The sequence below is a fragment of the Scyliorhinus torazame genome, chromosome 6 (assembly GCF_047496885.1).
Source record: "Scyliorhinus torazame isolate Kashiwa2021f chromosome 6, sScyTor2.1, whole genome shotgun sequence".
Taxonomy (NCBI): Eukaryota; Metazoa; Chordata; class Chondrichthyes; order Carcharhiniformes; family Scyliorhinidae; genus Scyliorhinus; species Scyliorhinus torazame.
The window spans coordinates 120,746,362-120,770,312 of NC_092712.1; the positions used below are offsets into that span (position 1 = coordinate 120,746,362).

The 23,951-nt window shown below is 47.9% G+C and overlaps 1 protein-coding gene across 1 annotated transcript in view; it reads right to left on the reverse strand.

Annotated features, from left to right (window-relative positions):
* Positions 1-23,951, reverse strand: part of kcnh8 (potassium voltage-gated channel, subfamily H (eag-related), member 8) — a 674,720-nt gene that overhangs the window by 377,286 nt on the left and 273,483 nt on the right. The window contains exon 3 of the mRNA XM_072508746.1: positions 5,942-6,073. Coding sequence (XP_072364847.1) covers positions 5,942-6,073 — 132 coding nt within the window. The remainder of the gene's footprint in view (positions 1-5,941; positions 6,074-23,951) is intronic.

The window sequence follows — 23,951 nt, forward strand, 5'->3', positions numbered from 1 at the left end:
GAGAGTCGCTTTAAAACCCAAACCTCATTATATGTGGCGTCTGCGGGGTCGTAATTTACACAAGCCTTTTGACCTGCTTCTGTGGGAGATTATAGTGCGGGCCCATTTAGTTGTGTCATCGTTATCTAAGTGTGCGCGGTTCAAATCCCCAAATACTGCTTTAAAATGGATCCAAAGGCGACCTGCAAATGCAGTCGGATGCTCTCCCTTCTTTTGCCTACAAAGGTTCAAACCTTCTACGGGGTGTCCCTTGTTGTACCCAATTGCGTCTAAAATAGCCGTTTTCATTTCTTGTGGGCTTCCTCCTCCTACATTCTGGGGTTCTGGTAAAGCTGGGCTAACGGATGGGTCAAGGCTCATAGATTTCATAGAATTTACAGTGCAGAAGGAAGCCATTCGGCCCATCGAGCCTGCACCGGCTTTTGGAACGAGTAACCTACCCAAGGTCCACACCTCCACCCTATCCCCATAACCCAGCAGCCCCAACCAACACTATGGGCAATTTTGGACACTAAGGGCAATTTAGCATGGCCAATCCACCTAACCTGCATATCTTTGGACTGTGGGAGGAAACCGGAGCACCCGGGGGAAACCCACGCACACACGGGGAGGATGTGCAGACTCCGCACAGACAGTGACCCAAGCCAGAATCGAACCTGAGACCCTGGAGCTGTGAAGCAATTGTGCTATCCACAATGCTACCGTGCTGCCCTTGTAGGCTCATGACTATAAGCTTAACTTCCTCCCTTTCGTCTAGACTGTACATAACCATTTGCTGTCGTATTCTCTCAAAGAAATTATGTGGGTCTGCGGTGGGTTCGAATGGTTCAATTTTGGCGCAGACACCTCTCAATTGGGTGATGGTTAGTGGGGTGGTGTAAACAAAATCAGGCTCATCCCGATCCGATGACTTGCGCTGTGTGGTGACTGGATTCATGGATGTGTGTGCTGCCTGTGCAGTCGGTGGTGCGGGTGCTTTCCTTTTCAGGGCATGGGGGGCTCTATTGTGATTTTCGGTATTCTCCACATATCTATGGGCGGTTTCAGTTAGTTCTTGCCAATTGGGGCCATTTTCCTCATCTAAATCTTGTCCAAAGGTATCACTGAATCTGTTTTGCACTGACAGCAGTGACTGCAACCTCTCTATTTGTCATCTACATTTCGCGTGATCTACTGTGCTCGGTCTTTGTTCTGTAGTGGAGCTATGGAGCGCTCGTAAAGCTGCCTTTAAATCTGCGCATTGTCTTGTTAACTGTGCTCCCTGCTGATCTGTCTCTTCTCGTACCAAGGCTGCGTGCTGTGTATCTTGTTAGGCTTTATCGTACTGCGTCTGAAAGCTGCTAAGGTGAACTAAACAAGATTGGGGTGCCCGTTTGACATCAGCCACCTCCTTATCTTTAGCTGCCAACTGTTCCCGGAGTTGCTCATTAATCTTTTCACATTCACTATAGTTTCCCTCATTCTTCTCTTCTTTCTCAGCTAGCTGTCTGCAGAGCATCCTCACGACCTCCTCTGTGCCTCGCAACTGTGCCAAACAGGACATTATTGCCCTCGGCTTAGGAACTTTCGCTGCATTCTTCTTATGTACCTCGGTTAGGTTGTCCCACCAGGTTTGTCCTATCCTTCCTGGACCTGACTCATCAATCGACAAAACTCGGACCAAAGGAGCCATCCTTTCCCCTTCAAATATTTCCTCAACTCTTCTTCCCATATGGGGCACTGTTGGTCGCTGCGACCTTGGGTTCCTGCGGGTTCATTAGGCGTTCCATCGCTTTTGTGGCCATTTCTACTATTATCTCGGTTTTCCTACCGTTAATCTCTGTTAGAACCTCTGCTTCTAACTTCTCTTTTCCTACCATCAATTTGGGACAGGGGGAATAAGGCGGTGATTTGAACAGCGGGTATGGCCTAGGCTATTTTCCGGTTCTCTATACTCCCGATAGTTTTACCCAAAATCTAATAAGTTTACCTTATATCCCTGTTAGTACGCATGCAGATTAATACACACTTCCGAATCTTGGTGATTTGATTGAAACGGGCCTTACACTTGTGGTTTCTTTCACTTTTCCTCAATTGGATTTCTAATGCAAAGTTTTGTGGGGTCTCTCGGAGTGACAAAATCACTTCTAACCGAGTCCCGTCAGAGTTCGCCAATAATGTTGCTCTTTTTAATGCATGGAATACTATCCTACTAGTGTCGCTAATAATGTTGCTCTTTCGGCACCGGAGTCACCAATAATGTTGCCAATCGGCACCAAAAATGTTGCCAAATTAACTAGATATGGCAGTTTTTAATGATAATATTGCTTTTCAGAGTCGCCAGGTATCAAATGATACCACCACAAGGCTTTACCGGATATCGATCAAAGGACCAAACAACCAGTTAGTCAGTTCAAGTTCAAAGATAGTTTATTTCCACTATTTCCACACAAGGATTACTTTGACATGCAACATAAAACACAAGTTAAACCACACCTAACAACTACAATAACCTGTACTTAACTTCAGGGCAACCGTCTCTTTGCAGATGAACAAGGCCTTTGTTCGGATCTTGCGTGGCTGGGTCGAAGAAGTGGCTCTGTTTCTGCTTGGCTCATCCGTCTGGTAGCGATCGTTGGTCTTGAACTTGTCTTCTGGTCGTAATGCTATACTTAGTTTTAGGCGTAGGCCGGGGCCAAGAGAGACTGAACACATGGTTGTGTCTCTTTTTATCCCTCTGGGATTTTGTGCTCTTTGGGGCGGTCCTTAGCTTTGGACCCAATAATTCGACAAGCTTCGATCACTGCCTTCGATTTTGGCCAATAAAGGGGCAGGTGCCTTGATAGCTGGGCGTGTCCTGAGTGGTCACTGGCCTTGGCTGTTTGAGCTTTCTTAGCAAAGGGAGTGGCGCCGGTTAGTCTGCATCTGTATCGGTTACCCGAGTACAGTCCTTTTGTTCTGGGGAAATGGGCCATTAGAATGCAAACGAGCGGGGGTTTCGATTGAGTCTAGCTATCTGGGTTGCAAATACACACACAAGCTCTGAGTGTGTCTGAGTCCTGGGTTAGCCATATTTCCCATGGTCCCATGGTCTGAGATGGCTACATCACTTTACTCACGGACAGAGAGTGTGGGCGCAGAATCGCCCTGGTACTAAACACCAACCTGAAGCATTTAAAATAATTTTTGTTTGCATTTGCGGATTTGTGCGGTTTCCAACTGAAATTTCTCAATTTCAATGGGAATTGCTGACTTGGTCATAGTTTCTGTCAAAACCAATGCTATAAAGCTTCTTACTCATGCAAGTGTTATATAGCGCAAAAAAGGCACTGGGAATTTTGTAGGTGGCAAACTAAATTCAATACAAGAGGGTCACTTTTCAGTGTTTAACCAGTTATCCCGGAATTCCATGAAGTGCAGCACAGTCCTATTGATGCCAATTTATTTTGTTCCACATTCTAACTTTGCAGGAGAGGAAATAGCTTTGCTCGATATCCTCTAAAGCCTGCCATCACTGTCAGCATTATTTATTTTCTCAAACTGTGCAGCACAGCACTCTCCACCAGCCACAGTCTATAATTTTCACCTGCTCAGAAAGAAAGGCCAAGAGCAAGTCATATATTTTTGGAATATAATCAATTTCATGACACTGAATGTCTTAAAAAGGTCACTTAAACAGACTTCCATATCGTGTCATGAATGATCAATTTAAAGTTTTTTTAAAAAACAAACATTTCAATTTAAGAAGCTTGGCAGGGACACATTTATTTTTGCTGCTAAAAGGAATTGTTGATCAAGATAAATCTAGCCGTAATGGTTTGAGAACATAGATCTGGAGACAACATATTGACATGGATGGGAATTGGTTAGGTGGTAAGAAATAGTGCTTGGACTTATATCGGCAGGACATAACATGTGTTATCCTTTGGGGTGGATTTGTATCACTACATGATACATGAATCGGATGGGAATAGAGGGATACGGACCCAGGAAGTATAGAAGATTGTAGTTTAGTCGGGCAGCATGGTCGGCACGGGCTTGGAGGGCTGAAGGGCCTGTTCCTGTGCTGTACTTTTCTTTGTTCTTTGTACATTTTCATTTTCCATTATATTTTGTAATTCTAAAATAAAGGGATGGAAAGCCTTATCTCCAAGTTTGCTGATAACACGATGTTAGGTGGCACAGCAAGTACTGCAGAAGGGATCAGAAAGTTACAAAAGGACATTGATAGATGAGTGGTAAAAACTGTGAAAGGTGGAGTTGAAGTAGGAAGCGTAAAGTTATCTTAAACCTTTTGGACCTAAGATCAGAGTTTTTTTTATGTGGGTAGAAGTTATGAATTGTGGATGAGCAATTGTTTAGAAGCTCAGGTGAGCTGGTGGACATGGGCAAAATATAATTTTAAAAGGCAATTGGAATGTTAGCCTTTGTCTCAAGAGGGCTGGAATATGAAAGGGTAGAAATTATATCACAGTTGTACAGAGCTCTGGTCAGACCCCATTTCGAGAACTGTATTCAGTTTGGCATCTGTACTGAATGTGAGAGAATGTCGTGCAGATTCACCAGAATGACACCAGGGCTAAAAAGTGCTAAATGATGAAGACAAATTGAATAGATGTGGTACATATTCCATTGATTAGAAGTTTAAGAGATGATCTAATTTTCTGTTTGTGTTTATTGTGCCGCAACAATAGGGGGAGCTCTCCCTGCAAATGCACAATTGCAGTCTCAGTGCCAGTATCAGTGTTAGATTTTCCGTTACAACTGGCAGCATTAAAACAAATAAGTTGACTTGACACAGACTAACAATAAAGTTCAACATAATCATTATTAGGCCTGTGCAGTCCTTAATCAATTGCAAGTTCTTGTATTTGGTCCACCCAACAGTTAGCAATTTCTACCTCTGTAAAACATGTTTCTGATAATCCAATAAATGATGAAGATATATAATCAGGAAATGTTCTTCCAATGTGGAGATTATAATTTTTATTGCTAAAAATCAATTTTAAAAATTGACTAAAATGAAAAAAATTACCTAATGTGGGACTCGAAATGATGATCGAGACAAGTCTCGTTATATAACAATTAAACTACCTGGGTTGTGTAAAGTTTATGTGCACAATGCCTTAACACACTAGATCTAAAGACGTAACACACATAAATTCTCATTGAGATTGTGAACCCATCACAGATTGGGATCTGGCATGATATGTAGCTGACAAATTATTTTCTTCCAAATGCAACAGTGGAATTCTCATAAAATGCCACTCGGTGCTATTACTAGCAACACACACATGTAGGAATTGATTTTTAACATTGAAATGCCCATGGAAAATGGTTACATTGCAGATTCCAATGCAATGTGAGACTACATAGCATTTGATAGATCCAAACTCCTGCTGTCAACCTGAAATGCCTCAGGAGCAGTTGTACATCTTCCAGCAGTCACAGTGTCGGCCAAGGCGTGGCAGGGAAGGCACATAGGGTGTCGCTGCAGGGGTGGCAATTGCTGCCAGGGGGCTCTTAGATGGCCACAGGACTTTTGTGGAGTTGGAAAGGCTCAGTGGACCTTTAAAAATGGCAGGATGTCCCACCCACATTTCCAACAATTCAACTTTTGCTGATAGGGGATATCCAAACTCAGCAGGGCCTTTGAACTCAGTGCTGAGTTCAAACAGACCCCATTCTGGCTGTTGCCAGGGCCTTGATTCGCAGTGTAGGAGTTAGGAGGCTGAAGGCTTTAAAGACAATTAACTGAGGTTGGACGTAATTTCAGTATGTGGTATATGCTTTGGATAGCTATAACTGAAAATAAACAAAACAGCATGAGCAGATTATTCATTGCCAGTTTTATTTTTCTGCGAAGTAATTTATTATTGCATTTTACATGGAACCTGTGGCAATAAGATCCAAGTGCCACTGCCTCCAATAACTAGGGAACGTTTCATGATGAAACACTGACCTTCCTTTTTATCCTCCTGGGCAACCTTCACTTTGGTAACGGTGATGTCTTTGAAGGATGCCAAAAAAAGAACTACATCGCCTTTCTCATTTTTAATTGGCACAACATCAAGTAGGCACCAGAAAGAATTACCTGTGAAGATTAATCAGAACATTTATCATTTTCGGCTACTTTCTGTCGCATTTTTAAATTTCAACTGCACACAAATTGCAAAAGAATTGCAGAGGGCAAACTAACACTTACAAAGATTATAGAAAATAGCATTTTATTTTAGCGAACCTTCAGCTGAAGCAATGTATGTTTTATGTTTATTAATTATACTGATAATATAATAATATAGAATTTGATTTTTGCCCTGACACGTTTACCTTCCTGAGTCTAAGTGATAGAAGGCAGTAGGGTGGATAGCCAACATCCATGAGGAGATATCTGAAACAATCCATATTAACAACAAAGAGGCTTAATTTGCAATATAGATTGGTGATAATGCAGGGCCAATCTTTACTTTGTAGTTAGCCAAATTTATTGAAGATATTTTTCTTATAATTACCTGAAGATGCAGGGAAACAATTCAATCAAATGAATAACATAAACTCAAGCGAGGACACCCACATGAATGATCAATACTTAGGTAATTTCAGTCCTCACAGTGTGCTTATTATCACTCTTCAGAATCAGCCTCCCATTATTTGCTGCCCTACAAACGGAGGTATATATGTTCCTCACATGGCAGCCGTCACCTATCCTTACTACCTAAGGAAAGTGTTCCATGATCAATGCTCAAAAAGATTTCTCCCCTCATCCAAAATACCTTCTCAGAATCATGGCATGGACAATTACTACAAAAGCATTGGACCGGTGGTCAAACTGCATCATTTAAGTTCTATTTGGTTAAACTCCCTAAGATAGATAGATGTGAGCAGAAGAAAATAGAGTGCGGGTTCTACAATTATCACTTTATCCCACAGACTGTCTTTAATTCCATAGAATTAAAAGAAAACCTCCTGTGCAGCATTGAAATGCTCCTAATCAAAGTCACAAATAACATTCTTTGCTACTGCGGCTATAGCATGCTGTCTCTTTTCATCCCTCGTGACCTGTCGACACCCTTTGACACAGTTGGCCTCACCATTCTTCGCCAATGCCTCTGTTGTCCGGAATAACACTGCCTTCACCTACTTTCATTCTTACCTATTCAGCCAGGGGCAGAGAATATAATGCAATGATTTCCCTCTGGCACCTTTTGGAATCACAGTAAAGGATCTGTAACTGCATAACCCCCTTATTTCCATTTATATGCTGCTCCTTATTGACATTATCGGAGTTAGACTGCCAAGTTAGGGGGAGGCATCTTGAGGGGCTGAGCCCTCACCTTGAGGGGCTAGGCCCGCGCCGGACTGATTTCCGCCCCGCCAGCTGGCGGGACAGGCCTTTGGTGCCCCGCCAGCTGGCGCGAAACTGACTTTGGCATATAGCGCATGCGCGGGAGCGTCAGCGGCCGCTCACTGCATCCCCGCGCACGGCAGTGGAGGGGGTCTCTTCCGCCTCCGCCATAGTGGAGACCATGGCGAAGGCGGAAGGAAGAGTGCCCCCACGGCACAGGCCCGCCCGCGGATCGGTGGGCCCCGATTGCAGGCCAGGCCACCGTGGGGGCACCCCCCGGGGCCAGATCGCCCCGCGACCCCCCCAGGACCCCGGAGCCCGCCCGTGCCGCCTTGACCCGCCGGTAAGAGGTGGTTTGATTCTCGCCAGCGGCACAGGCATTCCAGCAGCGGGACTTTGGCCCATCGCGGGCTGGAGAATCACCGGGGGGAGTGGGGGGGGGGGTGCGCCAACCGGCATGATTCGCAACCCCGCCGAATATCCGGTGCCGGAGAATTCGGCAACCGGCGGGGGGTCGGAGAATCCCGCCCCAGGCTAGGTTAAGGAAGGACCGGGTCAGTCAGATCTTTCATTCGGGGCTTGATTCTAAGACAAGGGGGGGTTGCGATCCTGATTAATAAAAGGGTACAATTTGAGGCGGAGGGCACCGTCGTGGATGGGGGTGGCAGGTTCGTCATGGTGAGGGGTAAGCTCGAAGGGGTGAGAGTAGTCCTGGTCAGTGTGTATGCCCCTAATTGGGATGATGTGGATTTTATTAGGAGGATGCTAGGGAAGATCCCCGACTTGGACTCGCGGAAGTTGGTCATGGGCGGGGACTTTAATACGGTCCTGGACCCGAGCCTGGACCGGTCATGTTCAAGAACAGGCAGGTTGCCAGCGATGGCAAAGGAACTTAGAGGGTTCATGGAGCAAATGGGGGCACCAGATCCTTGGAGATTTAGCCGGCCGACGGTGAGGGAGTTCTCATACTACTCCCACGTCCACAAGGTGTATTCCCGAATTGACTACTTTGTTGTGAGTAGGGACCTGCTGGCCGGAATGGTGGGGGCAGAATATTCGGCAATTGCCATATCGGACCATGCTCCGCACTGGGTAGACCTGCAGTTTTGTAAGGACAGCTTTCAGCACCCACCATGGAAGCTGGAAGTTGGACTACCCGCAGACGAGGCGGTGTGCGAGAGGCTGAGGAAATGCATGCAGAATTACCTGCAGGTGAACGATACTGGAGAAGTCTCGGCAGCGGTGCTCTGAGAGGCACTGGAGAGAGGGGAGCCGATTTCAATCCGGGCGTACAGGACAGGAAAGATAGGGCAGAGACGGACCGGCTGATTAAGGAAATTCTACAGACGGACAGGAGTTACGCGGAATCCCCGAGGCCAGATTTACTCAGGAAACGACAGAGGTTGCAGGCCGAATTTGGGGTGCTGACTGCAGGCAAGGCTGTAGAGCAGCTTAGGAAGGAAAAAGGCACGATTTATGAGCATGGGGAGAAGGCCAATAGAATGCTTGCGCAGCAACTGAGGAAGAGGGAAGCGCCTAGGGAAATAGGGAGGGTAGTGGATGGGGACGGTAATCTAGTGGGTGATCCAGCAGGGCTGAACAAGGTCTTTAGGGACTTTTATAGGAAGCTGCACGCTTTGGAACCACCCGGGGGACCGGGGAGATGAGGCGATTCTTGGACAAACTGACCTTCCCAAGAGTGGGGAGGGGGTTGGTGGACGGACTGGGGGCCCTGGTCAGGATCAAAGAGGTATTGGGGGGACCTGAAGGTCATGCAGTCGGGTAAAGCCCTGGGGCCGGACGGGTATCCAGTGGAGTTTTACAAAAAATCTGCCGGGATAGTGGGGTCGGTGCTGGTCAGGGTCTTTAACGAGACAAGAGACAGAGGGAGTTTACCCCCGACAATGTCGCAGGCCACCATCGCGCTTATTCTGAAACGGGATAAGGACCCAGAGGCCAGTGGGTCATACAGGCCGATCTCTTTGATTAACGTAGACGTCAAGTTACTGGCCAAGATTTTGGCGATCAGAATTGAGGACTGTGTACCGGATGTAATTGTGGAGGACCAAACCGGGTTTGTAAAGGGGAGGCAGCTGGTGGCCAACATAAGAAGGCTGCTCAACGTGATTATGATGACCCCGGAGAGTAGGGAGGTAGAGATAGTGGTAGCCATGGATGCTGAAAAGGCTTTTGACCGGGTCGAGTGGGATTATCTGTGGGAGGTACTAGGATGGTTCAGGTTCGCGGGGGGGCGGAGTTCATCCACTGGGTTAGGCTATTGCATCAGGCCCCGGAGGCGAGTGTAAGGACGAACAGGACGACATCGGACTACTTTAGACTGCACTGTGGGGCAAGGCAGGGCTGCCCTCGCTCCTCACTGCTGTTTGCGCTGGCCATAGAGCCACTGGCAATTGCACCGAGAGCTTCTAGGGGCTGGAAAGGGCTGGTCCGGGAGGGGCGTGGAACATAGAGTCTCGTTATACGCAGATGATCTGCTGTTATATGTATCGGACCCAATGGTGGGGATGGACGGTATTATGGCAATCCTGAGGGAATTTGGACGGTTCTCCGGATACAAACTGAACATGGCTAAGAGCGAGTTGTTTGTAATTCAGGCGAGGGGACAGGAGAGTAGGCTGAAGGGGTTGCCTTTCAGGCTAGTTGGGGAGAGTTTCCGATATTTGGGGATTCAGGTGGCTCGGGACTGGGGCAGTGTGATAAAGCCAGGGTAGTCCAACGAGCTTCTGAAAAGTCCTTTATTTCAGCAACAGCATCATACATACACAGGGCCCGGTTCCCTTTCACCGGGTCCTCATTCCTTTTTAGCTGGCTCTACAGCTGCCTGCCCTTTATGCTAGTGCTGGGTTAACTCAGTCCAGTTGAACACGGGGAACAATCATCCCCAGGTGGATGAGTCCTGTGCAGGTTATTACACCCCTCCCCCCCCAAAGCCCGAAACCCCTCACAAGGATGGCCATTTAGGAGGAGTGGATAGGAGAGGACCAAACGGGTGCAAACCCCACAGTGATCAGACAACAAACCTAAAAAAAAAATTGGTTTGGATAAGGCTCCACCGAACAGAGAAGCAGGATGGGCAGGCGTGTATTCCACCAAGCATTACGTCCGGCCCAACACCCTCACCAGTCACACACGGGGCGAAGCTGCCAACAGCCGAACCCGGGGACGGCACGCGCCACAGCATCGGACCCATCAGCCCATGGCCCAATCGGTGTGTCATGCCTTCCAGCCACAGAGGGAAGGGGACATCAGACAACGTCCACCTCAACGTCCCGCAACTCCCCATAATTTTTAATATTGGGCACTCTAAATTCTACCCCAAAAAAATAAAACATCTACCAAAATGCCCAGGGAGCTGTCGCCCCGACATTCTTACAGTACACAGGCAAATCAACACACAGCGCAAATTTAAAAAAAACAGCAGGGTTCCGTGCAAGCTTCCACAGGACCAGAAGTCACATATGGAAAGTCCAGTTAACTCCACACCAGAGTCTCCAGGCACAAAACCTGCAGTCGTACAATAACTGTCAGCTCGCAGGCAAAACATCACTGTTGCAAATCCCACAGTCCAAGCTGCCGCAGAACAGTCTTCCAAACACAACGCTGCACTCACAACCAGAATGGCGTTCCAAACCGGCGGCGGCAACTCGAGAACGGACTTCCCTGTGGACCGCTCTGCCAGCATCAGGAAACAACAGCAGATAGAGATGGACGAAACGCTACGTGACCCACACCAGAATGATACCACATCTGGTACTGCCGGACACATCAGACTCCAGATCACTCCCAGCGGACACACTTCACAAGCCGGCAGAAGAAAAAAACTCGACCCGGCTCTCGCCTTCCAGAACATTAGAGGCTATTAAAAAAAAAAACACAGAAACAAACTCGATACCGTAGTCCACTCTTTTTTAAAAAGAAATTCCCGGGGGGTAGCTCAGCCGAACAAGCAGCAGGCCGACAGCTCCAATTCATCATCGTTGCCAATGTGATAAAGCCAGGGGAGTTGTAGCGCACAATGACTTGCGAGAGAGACGATAAGTGATGAAGTCGATTCAGGCTTTATTAAGCGAGACTTGTCCCCAGCAGCTCAGCAATAGAATGAAGCGGCGGGGAGAAGCTCGGGTTCTTATACTCCGCCTTCAGGGCGGAGCCAGGAGTCGGCAGCCAACCAGGACCCGGGATCTGTCAGCCAATAGCATCACGGCTTCACAGTCCCACATGACCCCTAATACATACCACCACATTCACCCCTTGTTAAAAAGGAACCTGGCGGGGTGGTGGTTCGCATGATGGTAGGGGTTTACCAGGCTAGCCCTGGAAGGAAAATTTCGGACATGTTACTACAGTTTTAGCCCTACACTGGGCTATATACAAGTTTGTGAAAACTATTTACAATATTAGCAAAAAAATTTTTTTTGTTACAACAACATTCTTGGTGTCACGCGGATTCCACGAGTCGAGCGGGCGTTCTGGTCTTCCTCGTCGATCGCCTCAGCCCCGGTGGTGGTGCAGGTGCTTGTTCAGGCGTTGTCGTCTCCGGGAGCGTTTCGGTGTTTGTTCCTGTTTTACTCCTGGGCGGGCATGGGAGGAGGACCGATCCCCCCGGGAAGGGGGCGGTCGCGGGGTGCGCCGGTGGCAGGGAGTGGATGATCGGTGTCGGGGGTGTGTGTGTGTTGCCAGCGGGCGCCAGGTCCCGCAGGGAGACCGTGTCCTGTCGGCCATCGGGGTACGCCACGTAGGCGTACTGCGGGTTAGCATGGAGAAGGTGAACCCTCTAGACCAACGGGTCCGATTTGTGCGCCCGCACATGTTTCCGGAGCAAGATGGGTCCTGGGGCCGCCAGCCAGGTCGACAGCGACGTTCCGGAGGAGGACTTCCTGGGGAAGACAAGGAGACGCTCATGAGGCGTTTGGTTAGTGGTGGTACACAGCAGCGACCGGATGGAGTGGAGAGCATCCGGGAGGACCTCCTGTCACCGGGAAACCAGGAGATCCCTGGACCGTTGGGCCAGTAGGACGGTCTTCCAGACCGTGCCGTTCTCCCTCTCTACTTGCCTGTTCCCCCGGGGGTTGTAGCTGGTCGTCCTGCTCGAGGCTATGCCCTTGCTGAGCAGGAACTGGCGCAGCTCGTCACTCATGAAGGAGGACCCCTTGTCGCTATGGATATACGCGGGGCAACCTAACAGTGTGAATATGGTGCCAAGGGCTTTAATGACTGTGGCCGCTGTCATGTCGGGGCAGGGGATGGCGAAGGGGAAACGAGAGTACTCGTCCACCACGTTCAGGAAGTATGCGTTGCGGTCAGTGGAGGGGAGGGGCCCTTTGAAATCCAAACTGAGGTGTTCAAAGGGACGGGAAGCCTTGATCAGGTGCGCTCTATCCGGCCTGAAAAAGTGCGGTTTGCACTCTGCGCAGATGTGGCAGTTCCTGGTGACTGTACGGATCTCCTCCACAGTATGGTAGAATCGAGTGACCCCCGGGTGGCAGAGGTCCTCGTGGAGGGCTTGGAGGCGGTCTATTTGTGCGTTGGCACATGTGCTGCGGGATAGGGCATCGGACGGCTCGTTCACCTTTCCGGGACGGTACAAGATCTCATAGTTGAAGGTGGAGAGCTCGATCCTCCACCTTAAGATCTTGTCATTTTTCATTTTGCCCCGCTGTGCATTATCGAACATGAAGGCTACCGACCGTTGGTCGGTGAGGAGAGTGAATCTCCTGCCGGCCAGGTAATGCCTCCAATGTCGCACAGCTTCCACTATGGCTTGGGCTTCCTTTTCCACTGAGGAGTGGCGGATTTCTGAGGCGTGGAGGGTCTGGGAGAAAAAGGCCACGGGTCTGCCCGCTTGATTAAGGGTGGCCGCCAGAGCTACGTCGGATGCGTCGCTCTCGACCTGGATGACGCGCATCGTGGCCTTTGCGATATCCGCTTTGATGTGGCTGAAGGCCTTGCGAGCCTCTGTCGACAGGGGGAAGGTAGTGGACTGTATTAGCGGGCGGGCCTTGTCTGCATACTGGGGGACCCACTGGGCGTAATATGAAAAGAAACCCAGGCAACGTTTCAGGGCTTTGGAGCAGTGGGGGAGGGGAAATTCCATAAGGAGGCGCATGCGTTCAGGGTCGGGGCCTATTATCCCATTGCGCACTACGTATCCCAGGATGGCCAACCGGTTTGTGCTAAAAACGCCCTTTTCCTCGTTGTATGTGAGGTTCAGGGCGGTAGCGGTCTGGAGGAACTTTTGGAGGTTGGCGTCGTGGTCCTGCTGATCGTGGCCGCAGATGGTTACGTTGTCGAGATACAGGAACGTGGCCTGCAACCCGTGCTGGTCAACCATTCGGTCCATCTCCCATTGGAAGACCGAGACCACGTTTGTGACACCAAATGGGACCCTTAGGAAGTGGTATAGACACCCGTCTGCCTCGAAGGCTGTGTACTTGCGGTCACCTGGGCGGATGGGGAGCTGGTGGTAGGCGGACTTGAGGTCCACGGTGGAGAAGAACTTATACTGGGCAATCCGATTGACCATGTTGGATATGAGGGGGAGAGGGTACGCATCTAGCTGCGTGTACCTGTTGATGGTCTGACTATAGTCTACGACCATCCTTTGCTTCTCCCCGGTCTTTACTACTACCACCTGGGCTCTCCAGGGACTATTGCTGGCCTGGATTATGCCTTCCTTCAGCAACCGCTGGACGTCAGACCGAATAAATATCCGGTCCTGGGCGCTGTACCGTCTGCTCCTAGTGGCGACGGGTTTGCAATCCGGGGTGAGGTTTGCAAACAAGGACGGTGGTTCAACCTTGAGAGTTGCGAAGCCGCAGATAGTGAGTGGGGGTATTGGGCCGCCGAATTGGAATGTTAGGCTCTGCAGGTTACACTGGAAATCTAATCCCAGTAATGTGGGCGCGCAGAGTTGGGGAAGGACGTAGAGCCTGTAGTTCTTAAACTCCCTCCCTTGCACCGTTAGGTTCGCGATGCAGAACCCTTTGATCTCTACGGAGTGGGATCCTGCAGCTAGGGAAATCTTTTGCGTGCTTGGATGGATGGTCAGAAAACAGCGTCTTACCGTGTCTGGGTGAATAAAACTTTCAGTGCTCCCGGAGTCGATCAGGCATGGCGTCTCGTATCCGTTGACCAGCACCGTTGTTGTCATCGTCTGGAGCGTCCGGGACCGCGATTGATCCAGTGTCACCGAAGCCAGTCGTGGTAGTAGTGTCGCCGCGTCTTCTTCGGACCCCGTGGAGCCGTCGATGCTGGGGTCCTTTGTTGTCAACCAAGATGGTGGCGTCCATGAATCGCACGCGGCCGGGGGTGGACAAAATGGCCGCCCCCATGGATCGCACGTGGTCGGGGGTGGACAAAATGGCCACCCCCATGAATCGCACGTGGCTGGGGGGTCACAAGATGGCGGCACCCATCCTCCCCTCGTGGTGCCCGGGACCCAAAATGGCGGCACCCGCGGGTCGCACATGGGTCGCGCTGGGGGGGTTGGGGAGCGTTTGAGATGTGCTGGGCTCGTTCTTCTCCGGGGATTGCGGCGACCCCCCGGGACCGGCACACTGCCGCGTAATGGCCCTTCTTGCCGCAGGTTTTACAAACAGCTGCGCGGGCCGGGCAGCGCTGCCGGGGGTGTTTCGCTTGTCCGCAGAAATAGCAGCGGGCCCCCCCGGGATGGTCTGGCGCTTTAACCGTGCAAGCTTGCGAGGTGGAGGGGGTTGTCGCGACGGGGGTCCACAGAGCCCAAAGGGCTTCCGCGCGGTCGGGGCCGTAGGCGCGGGCGTTTTGCGAGGCCACATCTAGGGAAGCTGCAAGGGCCCATGCCTCTGAGAGTCCTAGCGACTCTCTTTCTAAAAGTCTTTGGCGGATTTGGGGAGAGTTTACACCTGCCACAAATGCATCGCGAATTAGCATGTCCGTGTGTTCGATCGCGTTCACCGGCGGGCAGCTGCAGCCCCGTCCCAAAATTAGCAGCGCGGCGTAGAATTCTTCTAGCGATTCTCCGGGACTTTGCCGCCTCGTCGCGAGTTGGTGGCACGCGTAGACCTGGTTAACGGGCCGAACGTAGATGCCCTTCAGCAATGCGAGCGCCGTCGGGAAATCCTCTGCGTCTTCTATGAGAGGGTAAATTTCCGGGCTTACCCTCGAATGCAGGACCTGCATTTTCTGGTCTTCTGTGATCCGACCAGGGGCCGTTCGGAGGTAGCCTTCAAAACATGCTTGCCAGTGTTTAAATACTGCTGCCGAGTTCGATGCGTGGGGGCTGATCCGCAGGCATTCCGGGGCGATCCGGAGCTCCATAGTCTTTTAAGCTCGCTTAATAAATTGTAGCACACAATGACTTACGAGAGAGACGAGAAGTGATGAAGTCGATTCAGGCTTTATTAAGCGAGACTTAACCCCAACAGCTCAGCAACAGAATGAAACGGCGGGGAGAAGTTCGGGTTCTTATACTCCGCCTTCAGGGCGGAGCCAGGAGTCGGCAGCCAACCAGGACCCGGGATCTGTCAGCCAATAGCATCACGGCTTCACAGTCCCACATGACCCCTAATACATACCACCACAGGAGTCCAACTAGCTTCTGAAACGTCCTTTATTTCAGCAACAGCATCATACATACACAGGGCCCAGTTCCCTTTCAGCTGGTCCTCATTCCTTTTTAGCTGGCTCTACAGCTGCCTGCCTTTTATGCTCGTGCTGGGTTAACTCAGTCCAATTGAATACGGGAAACAATCATCCCCAGGTGGATGAGTCCTGTGCAGGTTATTACAGGCAGGTTGCACAAGTTCAACCTGTCCCGACTGGTGGAACGAGTGAGGGAGGATGTCCGGAGGTGGGATGCACTCCCGCTGTCATTGGCGGGGAGGGTGCAGACTGTTAAGATGACGATTCTCCCGCGGTTCTTGTTTGTTTTTCAGTGTCTCCCCATCTTTATCCCGCGGTCCTTCTTTAAGAGGCTGAATAAAATTATTCTGGGATTTGTATGGGCAGGGAAGTCCCCTCGGGTGAAGAGGGTGATGCTTGAAAGGAACAGAGGAGAAGGGGGGCTGGTGTTGCTGAACTTCAGCAACTATTACTGGGCAGCCAACATAGCGATGATAAGGAAATGGATGGTGGGTGCGGGGTCGGTTTGGGAGCGGATGGAGGCTGCTTCGTGCAGGGCCACTAGCTTAGCAGCCCTGGTTACGGCGCCTCTGCCACTTTCGCCGGCACGGTACTCCACCAGCCCGATAGTGGTGGCGGCTCTTCGGATCTGGGGCCAGTGGAGGAGGCATGTAGGGGAGGTAAGAGCATCGGTGTGGACCTCAATCTGCGGTAACCACCGATTTGCCCTGGGGAACATGGACAGGGCGTAACAACTGTGGAGGAGAGTGGGGATTGTGAGGATGGGGGATCTGTTCCTGGAAGGGAGCTTTCTGAGCATGAGGGCGCTGGAGGAGAAGTTTGGGCTGACGAGAGGGGACGATACTTGCAGGTGAGGGATTTTGTACGCAGACTGGTGCTGTCCTTCCCACGTCTTCCGCCGAAGGGGAGGCAGGACAGGGTAGTTTCTAGGGGAGAGGTGGGAGAGGGTAGAGTTTCAGACATCTACAAGGAGCTAATGAGAGCTGAAGATACGCAGACCTAGTAACCTGAAGCTTAAGTGGGAGGAGGAGCTCGGGAGGGAGCTGGAGGACGGTATTTGGGCAGAAGCCCTGAGCAGAGTAAACACGACCGCAACATGCACCAGGCTCAACCTGATCCAGTTTAAGGTCGTGCACCGGGCCCACATGACGGTGGCAATGGATGTGTAAATTCTTCGGGCTGGAGGACAAGTGTGCTAGATGCGCTGGAGGGCCGGCTAACCATGGACACATGTTCTGGTCGTGCCCTAAACTCGGGGGGTATTGGCAGCGATGCACAGATGTCATGTCCCGGGTGTTGAAAACTGGGGTGATAATGAGCCCGGAGGTGGCAATCTTTGGGGTTTTGGAGGATCCGGGCGTCCAGGAAGAGAGGGAGGCCGATGTTCTGGCCTTTGCTTCCCTGGTAGCCCGGCGACGAATACTGTTAGCATGGAGAGACTCAAAGCCCCTGAGAGCTTAGGAATGGCTATCAGACATGGCAAGCTTTCTTGGCCTAGAGAAAGTCAAGTTCGCCTTGAGAGGTTCGCTACTAGGGTTCGCCTGAAGGTTGCAGCCATTTATTGACTTTTTCGCAGAGGATTAAGTGTCAGCAGGGGAGGGGGGTGGTGCGAATTGGGGCTAGGGTAGAGTAGAGTAGAGTAGGGGTATATTGAGGCAGGTCCATGCATGAACAGAGCCGTAGTTTGCATTATGTTTAATGTGGAATTTGTGTCTTGACTTCGTTTTTTGTTTGTACTGTGAAATGTCATTTTTTTCTATATGCCTAAAATACCTCAATAAAATTGTTTGTTAAAAAAAAACCAGCTGGTTCACTGATGTCCTTCAGAGAAGTAAATCTGTTATCCTTACCTGGACTGGCCTACATGTGACTCCAGACCATCAGCAGTATGATTCTTATGCAGGAAATGGGCACCACCATCACCATTCTTGGTTGTGTCCAGATGCACAAGAGGTGGTGCCATGATGGTATATATTTGGGAGGGAATTGCTCTAGGAGTTCTCAACATCAACTCTGGACCCCATGATGTTTCCTGGCATCAGTTCAAACATAGGCAAAAAACCTATTGCTGATTACCCCCTCCCCCACATCCTTTGTCCTCAAATAATGAATCAGTGGTGTTGGACTGTTTGCAGTGTTATGAGTCCAGACCAGAACTCCAATTTTGGTTATAACCCCAGATTAGAACCCAACTATTTGCATTTGGTAAAACTGTGAGGAAATGTTAACGCACCACAGGAGTGAGAACACTACCAGCAGACAGCTTTTATATTAAAACAATTTTTTCTTTGAACACAGAATTAAGCACATTAGCAACAAAGAAAGAGTTTTAAGTTAACAGGTACAACATCTTAATTTACTTCCTGAAACCTGACTCTACATTCCAATTAAGCAACACAACTATTTCAAATGTCACTTATGCAGAAAGTTGACAACCAGGTTTTACTTACTTACCTAGGTGCAGATTCTTTGGAGATAAACCATTTTTCAGGACCAAGGTTGAAAACCTCCTGCTCATCTTAAAATCCTGGAAGCAACTACTTTGTCCAGGCAAACCTATCCCCTCCCGTTAACTACACTGCTGCGTGCGAAATACACAGCATTCTTTTTTCTCTTGTTACAAGATGTGCCTTGATTTGTTTAGCCAGACTCAAACTGTTACATTACATTAGTTCTTTACCTTTAAACAGGTAAAATGGCTTTTAATGTCTATTATCAAAACACTTTCCCTGCAAAAATTACTGATTACCTCACTTTTAGTTGCAACTCTAGCAGACGTGCCATCTGTAAGCATTCTAAGATAGGTTTTAATAATATTACTGCAAAAATACAAACTATGAGTGTGACAATTTCTTATATTCACCACACCCTCCTCTTAAAATAAATGAACTAGTAGTATCAAAAGATGCTTCATTTTCCATGTTAGATATTCCATTCTTCTACCATTTCAAAGTTGTGATAGAACATTTGCAATAAGGTTCGCTCTTCCCTTCTTTTGATGTGAATTCAGTTTCCCTTGAAAAAATAATTAACAGGCTTTTCTATCCCTTCTTCATCCTCCTGTAGTAACATAGCACCAATGCCCATGTCACTCTCATCAATGGACACAAAGAACAAAGAAGAACAAAGAAATGTACAGCACAGGAACAGGCCCTTCGGCCCTCCAAGCCCGTGCCGACCATGCTGCCCGACTAAACTACAATCTTCTACACTTCCTGGGTCCGTATCCCTCTAATCCCATCCTATTCATGTATTTGTCAAGATACCCCTTAAATGTCACTATCGACCCTGCTTCCACCACCTCCTCCGGTAGCGAGTTCCAGGCACCCACTACCCTCTGCGTAAAAAACCTGCCTTAAATTGCTTGTCATAATTTGGTGTCACCAAAACTGATGCTGTGGTCAACACAGTTTTCAAATGATCAAATGCCTCCTGACATTCTGACATCCATTCAAATTTCCTGTTCTTTTTCAAACGTTCTGCCAATGGCGCAACCACACTGTTAAAATTTGGCACAAGTTTTCTGTAGAAATTGCTCATGCCACAAATCTCAAACCGTCACTTCTCATTGACGGTATGGGGAACTCACCAATAGCTTTTGTTTTCACGTTCCATGAGGCCATCTGACCATGTCCAATAGTATGGCCTGAGAACGTGAGTTGGGCTTTCGCAAAAACACTTTTAGTCAAGCTTACCACCAAGCCAGCCTTTGCACGGTAGCACAGTGGATAGTACTGTTGCTTCACAGCCCCAGGGTCCCAGGTTTGATTCCCAGCTTGGGTCACTATCTGTGTGGAGTCTGCACGTTCTCTCCGTTTCTGCATGGGCTTTCTCCAGATACTCCAGTTTCCTTCCACAAGTCCCGAAAGACGTGCTGATAGGTAATTTGGACATTCTGAATTCTCTCTCTATGTACCCGAACAGGCGCCGGAATGTGGTGACTCGGGACTTTTCACAGTAACTTCAGTGTAGTGTTAATGTAAGTCTACTTATGACAATAAAGATTATTTTAGGCGATTGAATAATTTGTTCAAATGTTCCAAATGCTAATCCATATTTGACTGAACACCACCAGAATTCCTATGTGCACTGCTTAATTCCTTTGTCCAGAAATAACCTTATTGGCTAGTCTTTGGAATGTTGCTGCTGCATTTTTCATCACAAACAGCATGACTTTAAATGGATACAGACCATTTAGTGTTTCAAAAGCCGAAATTGCCTTTGCCATTTCCGATAAAGCTACTTGCCAGTATCCTTGAGTAGGTCAATTTTGGTAATGAAATTTTCTTGTGTTAGGATACCGGACCAGACCCCAACATTTGTTTGGATACCAGTTAAGAACCGCAAAATTTCCTTTTTTAAATTTGTCTAACTGTGAAGAAAGGATACTTCATCCCAGGCATGCTGACTCTGACCAATAGGGAACTTTTAAGTTAAAACAAGTTCTAATTTAGACACAAAATTAACCACATTAACATCAGTGAAGTAGCTTTACAATTATCAGTTAAACAGTTCTTAAACACAAGCAAAAACTTAAATTTATAATCTATACCTGCTACGACTCCAAGTAAGCAATCCAACACAGTTCAAATACCACTTATAAATTAAGTTAACAAACCAGATTTATGTGCTTAGCTGTATAGAGACCTTTGGAGAGAGTTCCTTTCAAGAGCTGGTTTAATGCACTTCTGCTCAACCTGACAGCATTTGGCAAAACTACTGTTCAACTTAAAATCCTTCTGTCTTGTCAGATTCTAAATCAATGGCAAACTGCAAAACTACAGTTATACCTGGCTCTTCACATTAATTACATGATCTTTATCCCACTAAGATGTCACATGGCCTGCTTACCTACGACTAAATACAACCCCTCCTAAATTATCTACTCTCCAGGGAATCTCTAGCAATCATAGCAATACCCCATTAGCCATTTATCTGTGACCAAGTAGTTGGAATCAATCATGACCTCACCTTTTACAACTCCTTAATTACAACGTTAACAGTCACACAGTTTAGATACCTTAACCTAGGTTCTTTAATAATATTACTGCAACAAATGTATACCTTAACCCAGACTTTTAATAACATTACTGCCACAAATATAAAATATAATATATAACAATCTCTGCATTCATTACACTTGTCCACCTTTTCAATGGAGTCTTCCAAACAAGGAATACGATACAAATCCGACTTCATTACTGCATTCACTTTCCAATAATCTACACAGAACCGTTATGTTCTATCTGGTTTTGGAGCTATCACAGAAGGTGAGCTCCAATCACTGCAACTTTCTTCAATGATATAATTCTTAAGCATACTTTCAATCTCCTTTTACAGCTTACCAACTTGAGTGGATTCAGTCTATATAGATGTTGCTGAATTGGAATAGAGTCTCCTACATCTACATCATATATAATTTCCCTTGTACTTCCTACTTTGTTCCCACATATAGCTCCATGTGATTGCAATATCACTTTCAGGTCACTCTGATTTTCCTCTAGAAGGTAACTCAGTAATTTAGCCCACTTTCTTATAACTTCCTCATTGTCCAATCTAATTTGAGGAATGTCCAATTTAGAATGCCTGGATTTATCTCTTCTCCCTGAGTTATAACTACTAACACATCCTCCTGCTTTCCCTCCCTATGTTTTGAACATATGGATATGACACACTCTGTGAGTGTGATTGGATTTTTCTGGGGAGTCCGTATTTGATTAACTACACTACAATCCTCTTAGACATAATATTTGGTAATGGAAAGGCCTCTGAACATCTAGTAGATGCATTCATTGTAGTCAGTAAATATGGATTTCTAATTTTTGGCTTAGGAAGGGGCCCCACACAATCAAATAGGACCCTAATAAAATGTTCCTCAAATGCTGAACTGGATATGCTGGTTGGATTACTGCTTGAGATTTTTCTATCACCTGACACGAATGGCATGCATGACAAAAGTCACATCCAAAGATGTGAATGAGAGTTCACAGATATAAATTGAGAAATGGTAGATTTAAGGATGAATTACTTCTCACAGAGGGTGGTGAATTTGTGGAATAAGAAGGAGATAGATATATTTCTGATAAAAAAAACAGGTTAAAGGGATATGGGCAACAGGTGGGGAGGTGGATTTGAAACCAGGAAGAGATTAGCCATGATCTGATTGATGGCGGAGCAGGCTCGAAGGGCTGCATTGCCTACTTCTGCTCCTAATCTCTATGTTCCTATTTGCAGGTTAGCTGGATTGTCTATGCTAGAAATTGCCCCTTAGTATCCAAAAATGTGCAGGTTAGGTTGGCTTATGGGCTTACGGGGATAGGGTGGGGAAGTTGGCCTGGGTAGGGTGCTCTTTCAGAAAGTTGGTGCCAACTCGATGCGCTGTATGTCCTCCTTCTGCACTGTAAGGGTTCTATGGTACATCCTTATGCCGTCCAGGCCATTAAAAATGTTTTTGCATTTTCTCTTGACTTTTCTTTACTCCTAAATGCCTCTCTTTTGGAACCTCATCAGTAATATAACTTGATGAACTTCTGCCCTACAAGAAATGTCCATCACCTCAGATTTATTTGCTCCTGTTTTGTTTTCAAACATTTCTCCAGATTATCTCTAATAATCTGTTCTCTGAAGGACATGGCTCCACAGGAGCCTTCTGCGAAGTGTTTGTCCTTGATGTGTAAATCTGCACAGTTGCATTGCAGGCTTATTTTAACCAGAGAGGCTTGAGAGCGAAACCCCGTCTTCTGCTCACCCAACCCCCGCAACTCATATCAGTAACAAATTTACATTTATATAAAGCATTAAACGTTAACAAATGTCCTCACTTGCTTAACAAGAATAATATCAATAAGACTAGTTTTGACATTGAGCCACGGTAGGCGATCGCAAGACAGTTGACCTAAAGTTGGTCAAAGATTTAGGTTTTAAGGAGCATCTTAAAGCAAGAGAGAGAGAGGCAGAGAGATGGAAAAGTGTAGAGAGGGAATTTCAGTGCTCAGGACCAAAGCAGCTGAAAGCACACCAATGGTAGAGTGACAAACTTGGAGGTGCATAAAAGGAACAAAGAGATCTCAAAGACTTGTAGGGTTGCAGCAAGTTACAAAGCAAGGGAGGAACAAGGCCATGGAGGATTTTGAAAACCAGTTATGAAGATTTTAAAACTTAGGCATTGTGGGGTCAGTACATGTGAGCAAGCACATGGGTGATGGGTGAAAGATAAATGATGCAATTATAATAGGAAGGGTGGGATATGAGCAGCAGTGTTCTATTAAAGAAGTTGTCCAACAGAGCTTTTGTCCATGAACATTGTTGAGAAAAAACCTTTCCACTGAGCATTAAACTGATCCTGGGCCCGGGTCACTGTCCTTGTGGAGTTTGCACTTTCTCCCCATGTCCACGTGGGTCTCACCCCCACAGCCCAAAGATGTGCAGGGGAGGTGGATTCTATACACTAAATTGCCCCTTAATTAGAATTTTTGTTCAAAAAATCATTAAACTAATTCAAGGTGCTTTCTACTTCAGTCAACATTCATACTTGAAATGTGTTGGAGTCCCATCTGAAACATATAGGGTGGGATTTTCCAGTCCACCAGCTGTGTTTTCGGCATGGTGCGCCCACGCCGGCAACGGGATTCTCTGTTCCCGCAGGCAGCAATGGGGTTCCCCATTGCGGCCATTCCGTGCCGCCAGAAAACCCGCGGGTGTGAGTACGCTTCCGGCGGACCGGAGGATCCTGCTGATGGAGAATTCCACTGATAATATTCTGGAAATTTCCTTGAAGCTGCTTCAAATCTATCAGTGGAAGTACAGCACAAACCTTGGGCGGAATTCTCCGTTTCTGCGGCTAAGTGCTAATGCCGGCATGGGACCTGTGGGGCTGGATTCTCTGAAAATGTGGCTATGTCCCCACGCCGGCGGGAAAACCGGCGTCAACGACTCTGCCGTAAACGGCCCCCCAAGGTGAGGAATTCTCACCTTTCTAGGGGGCTAG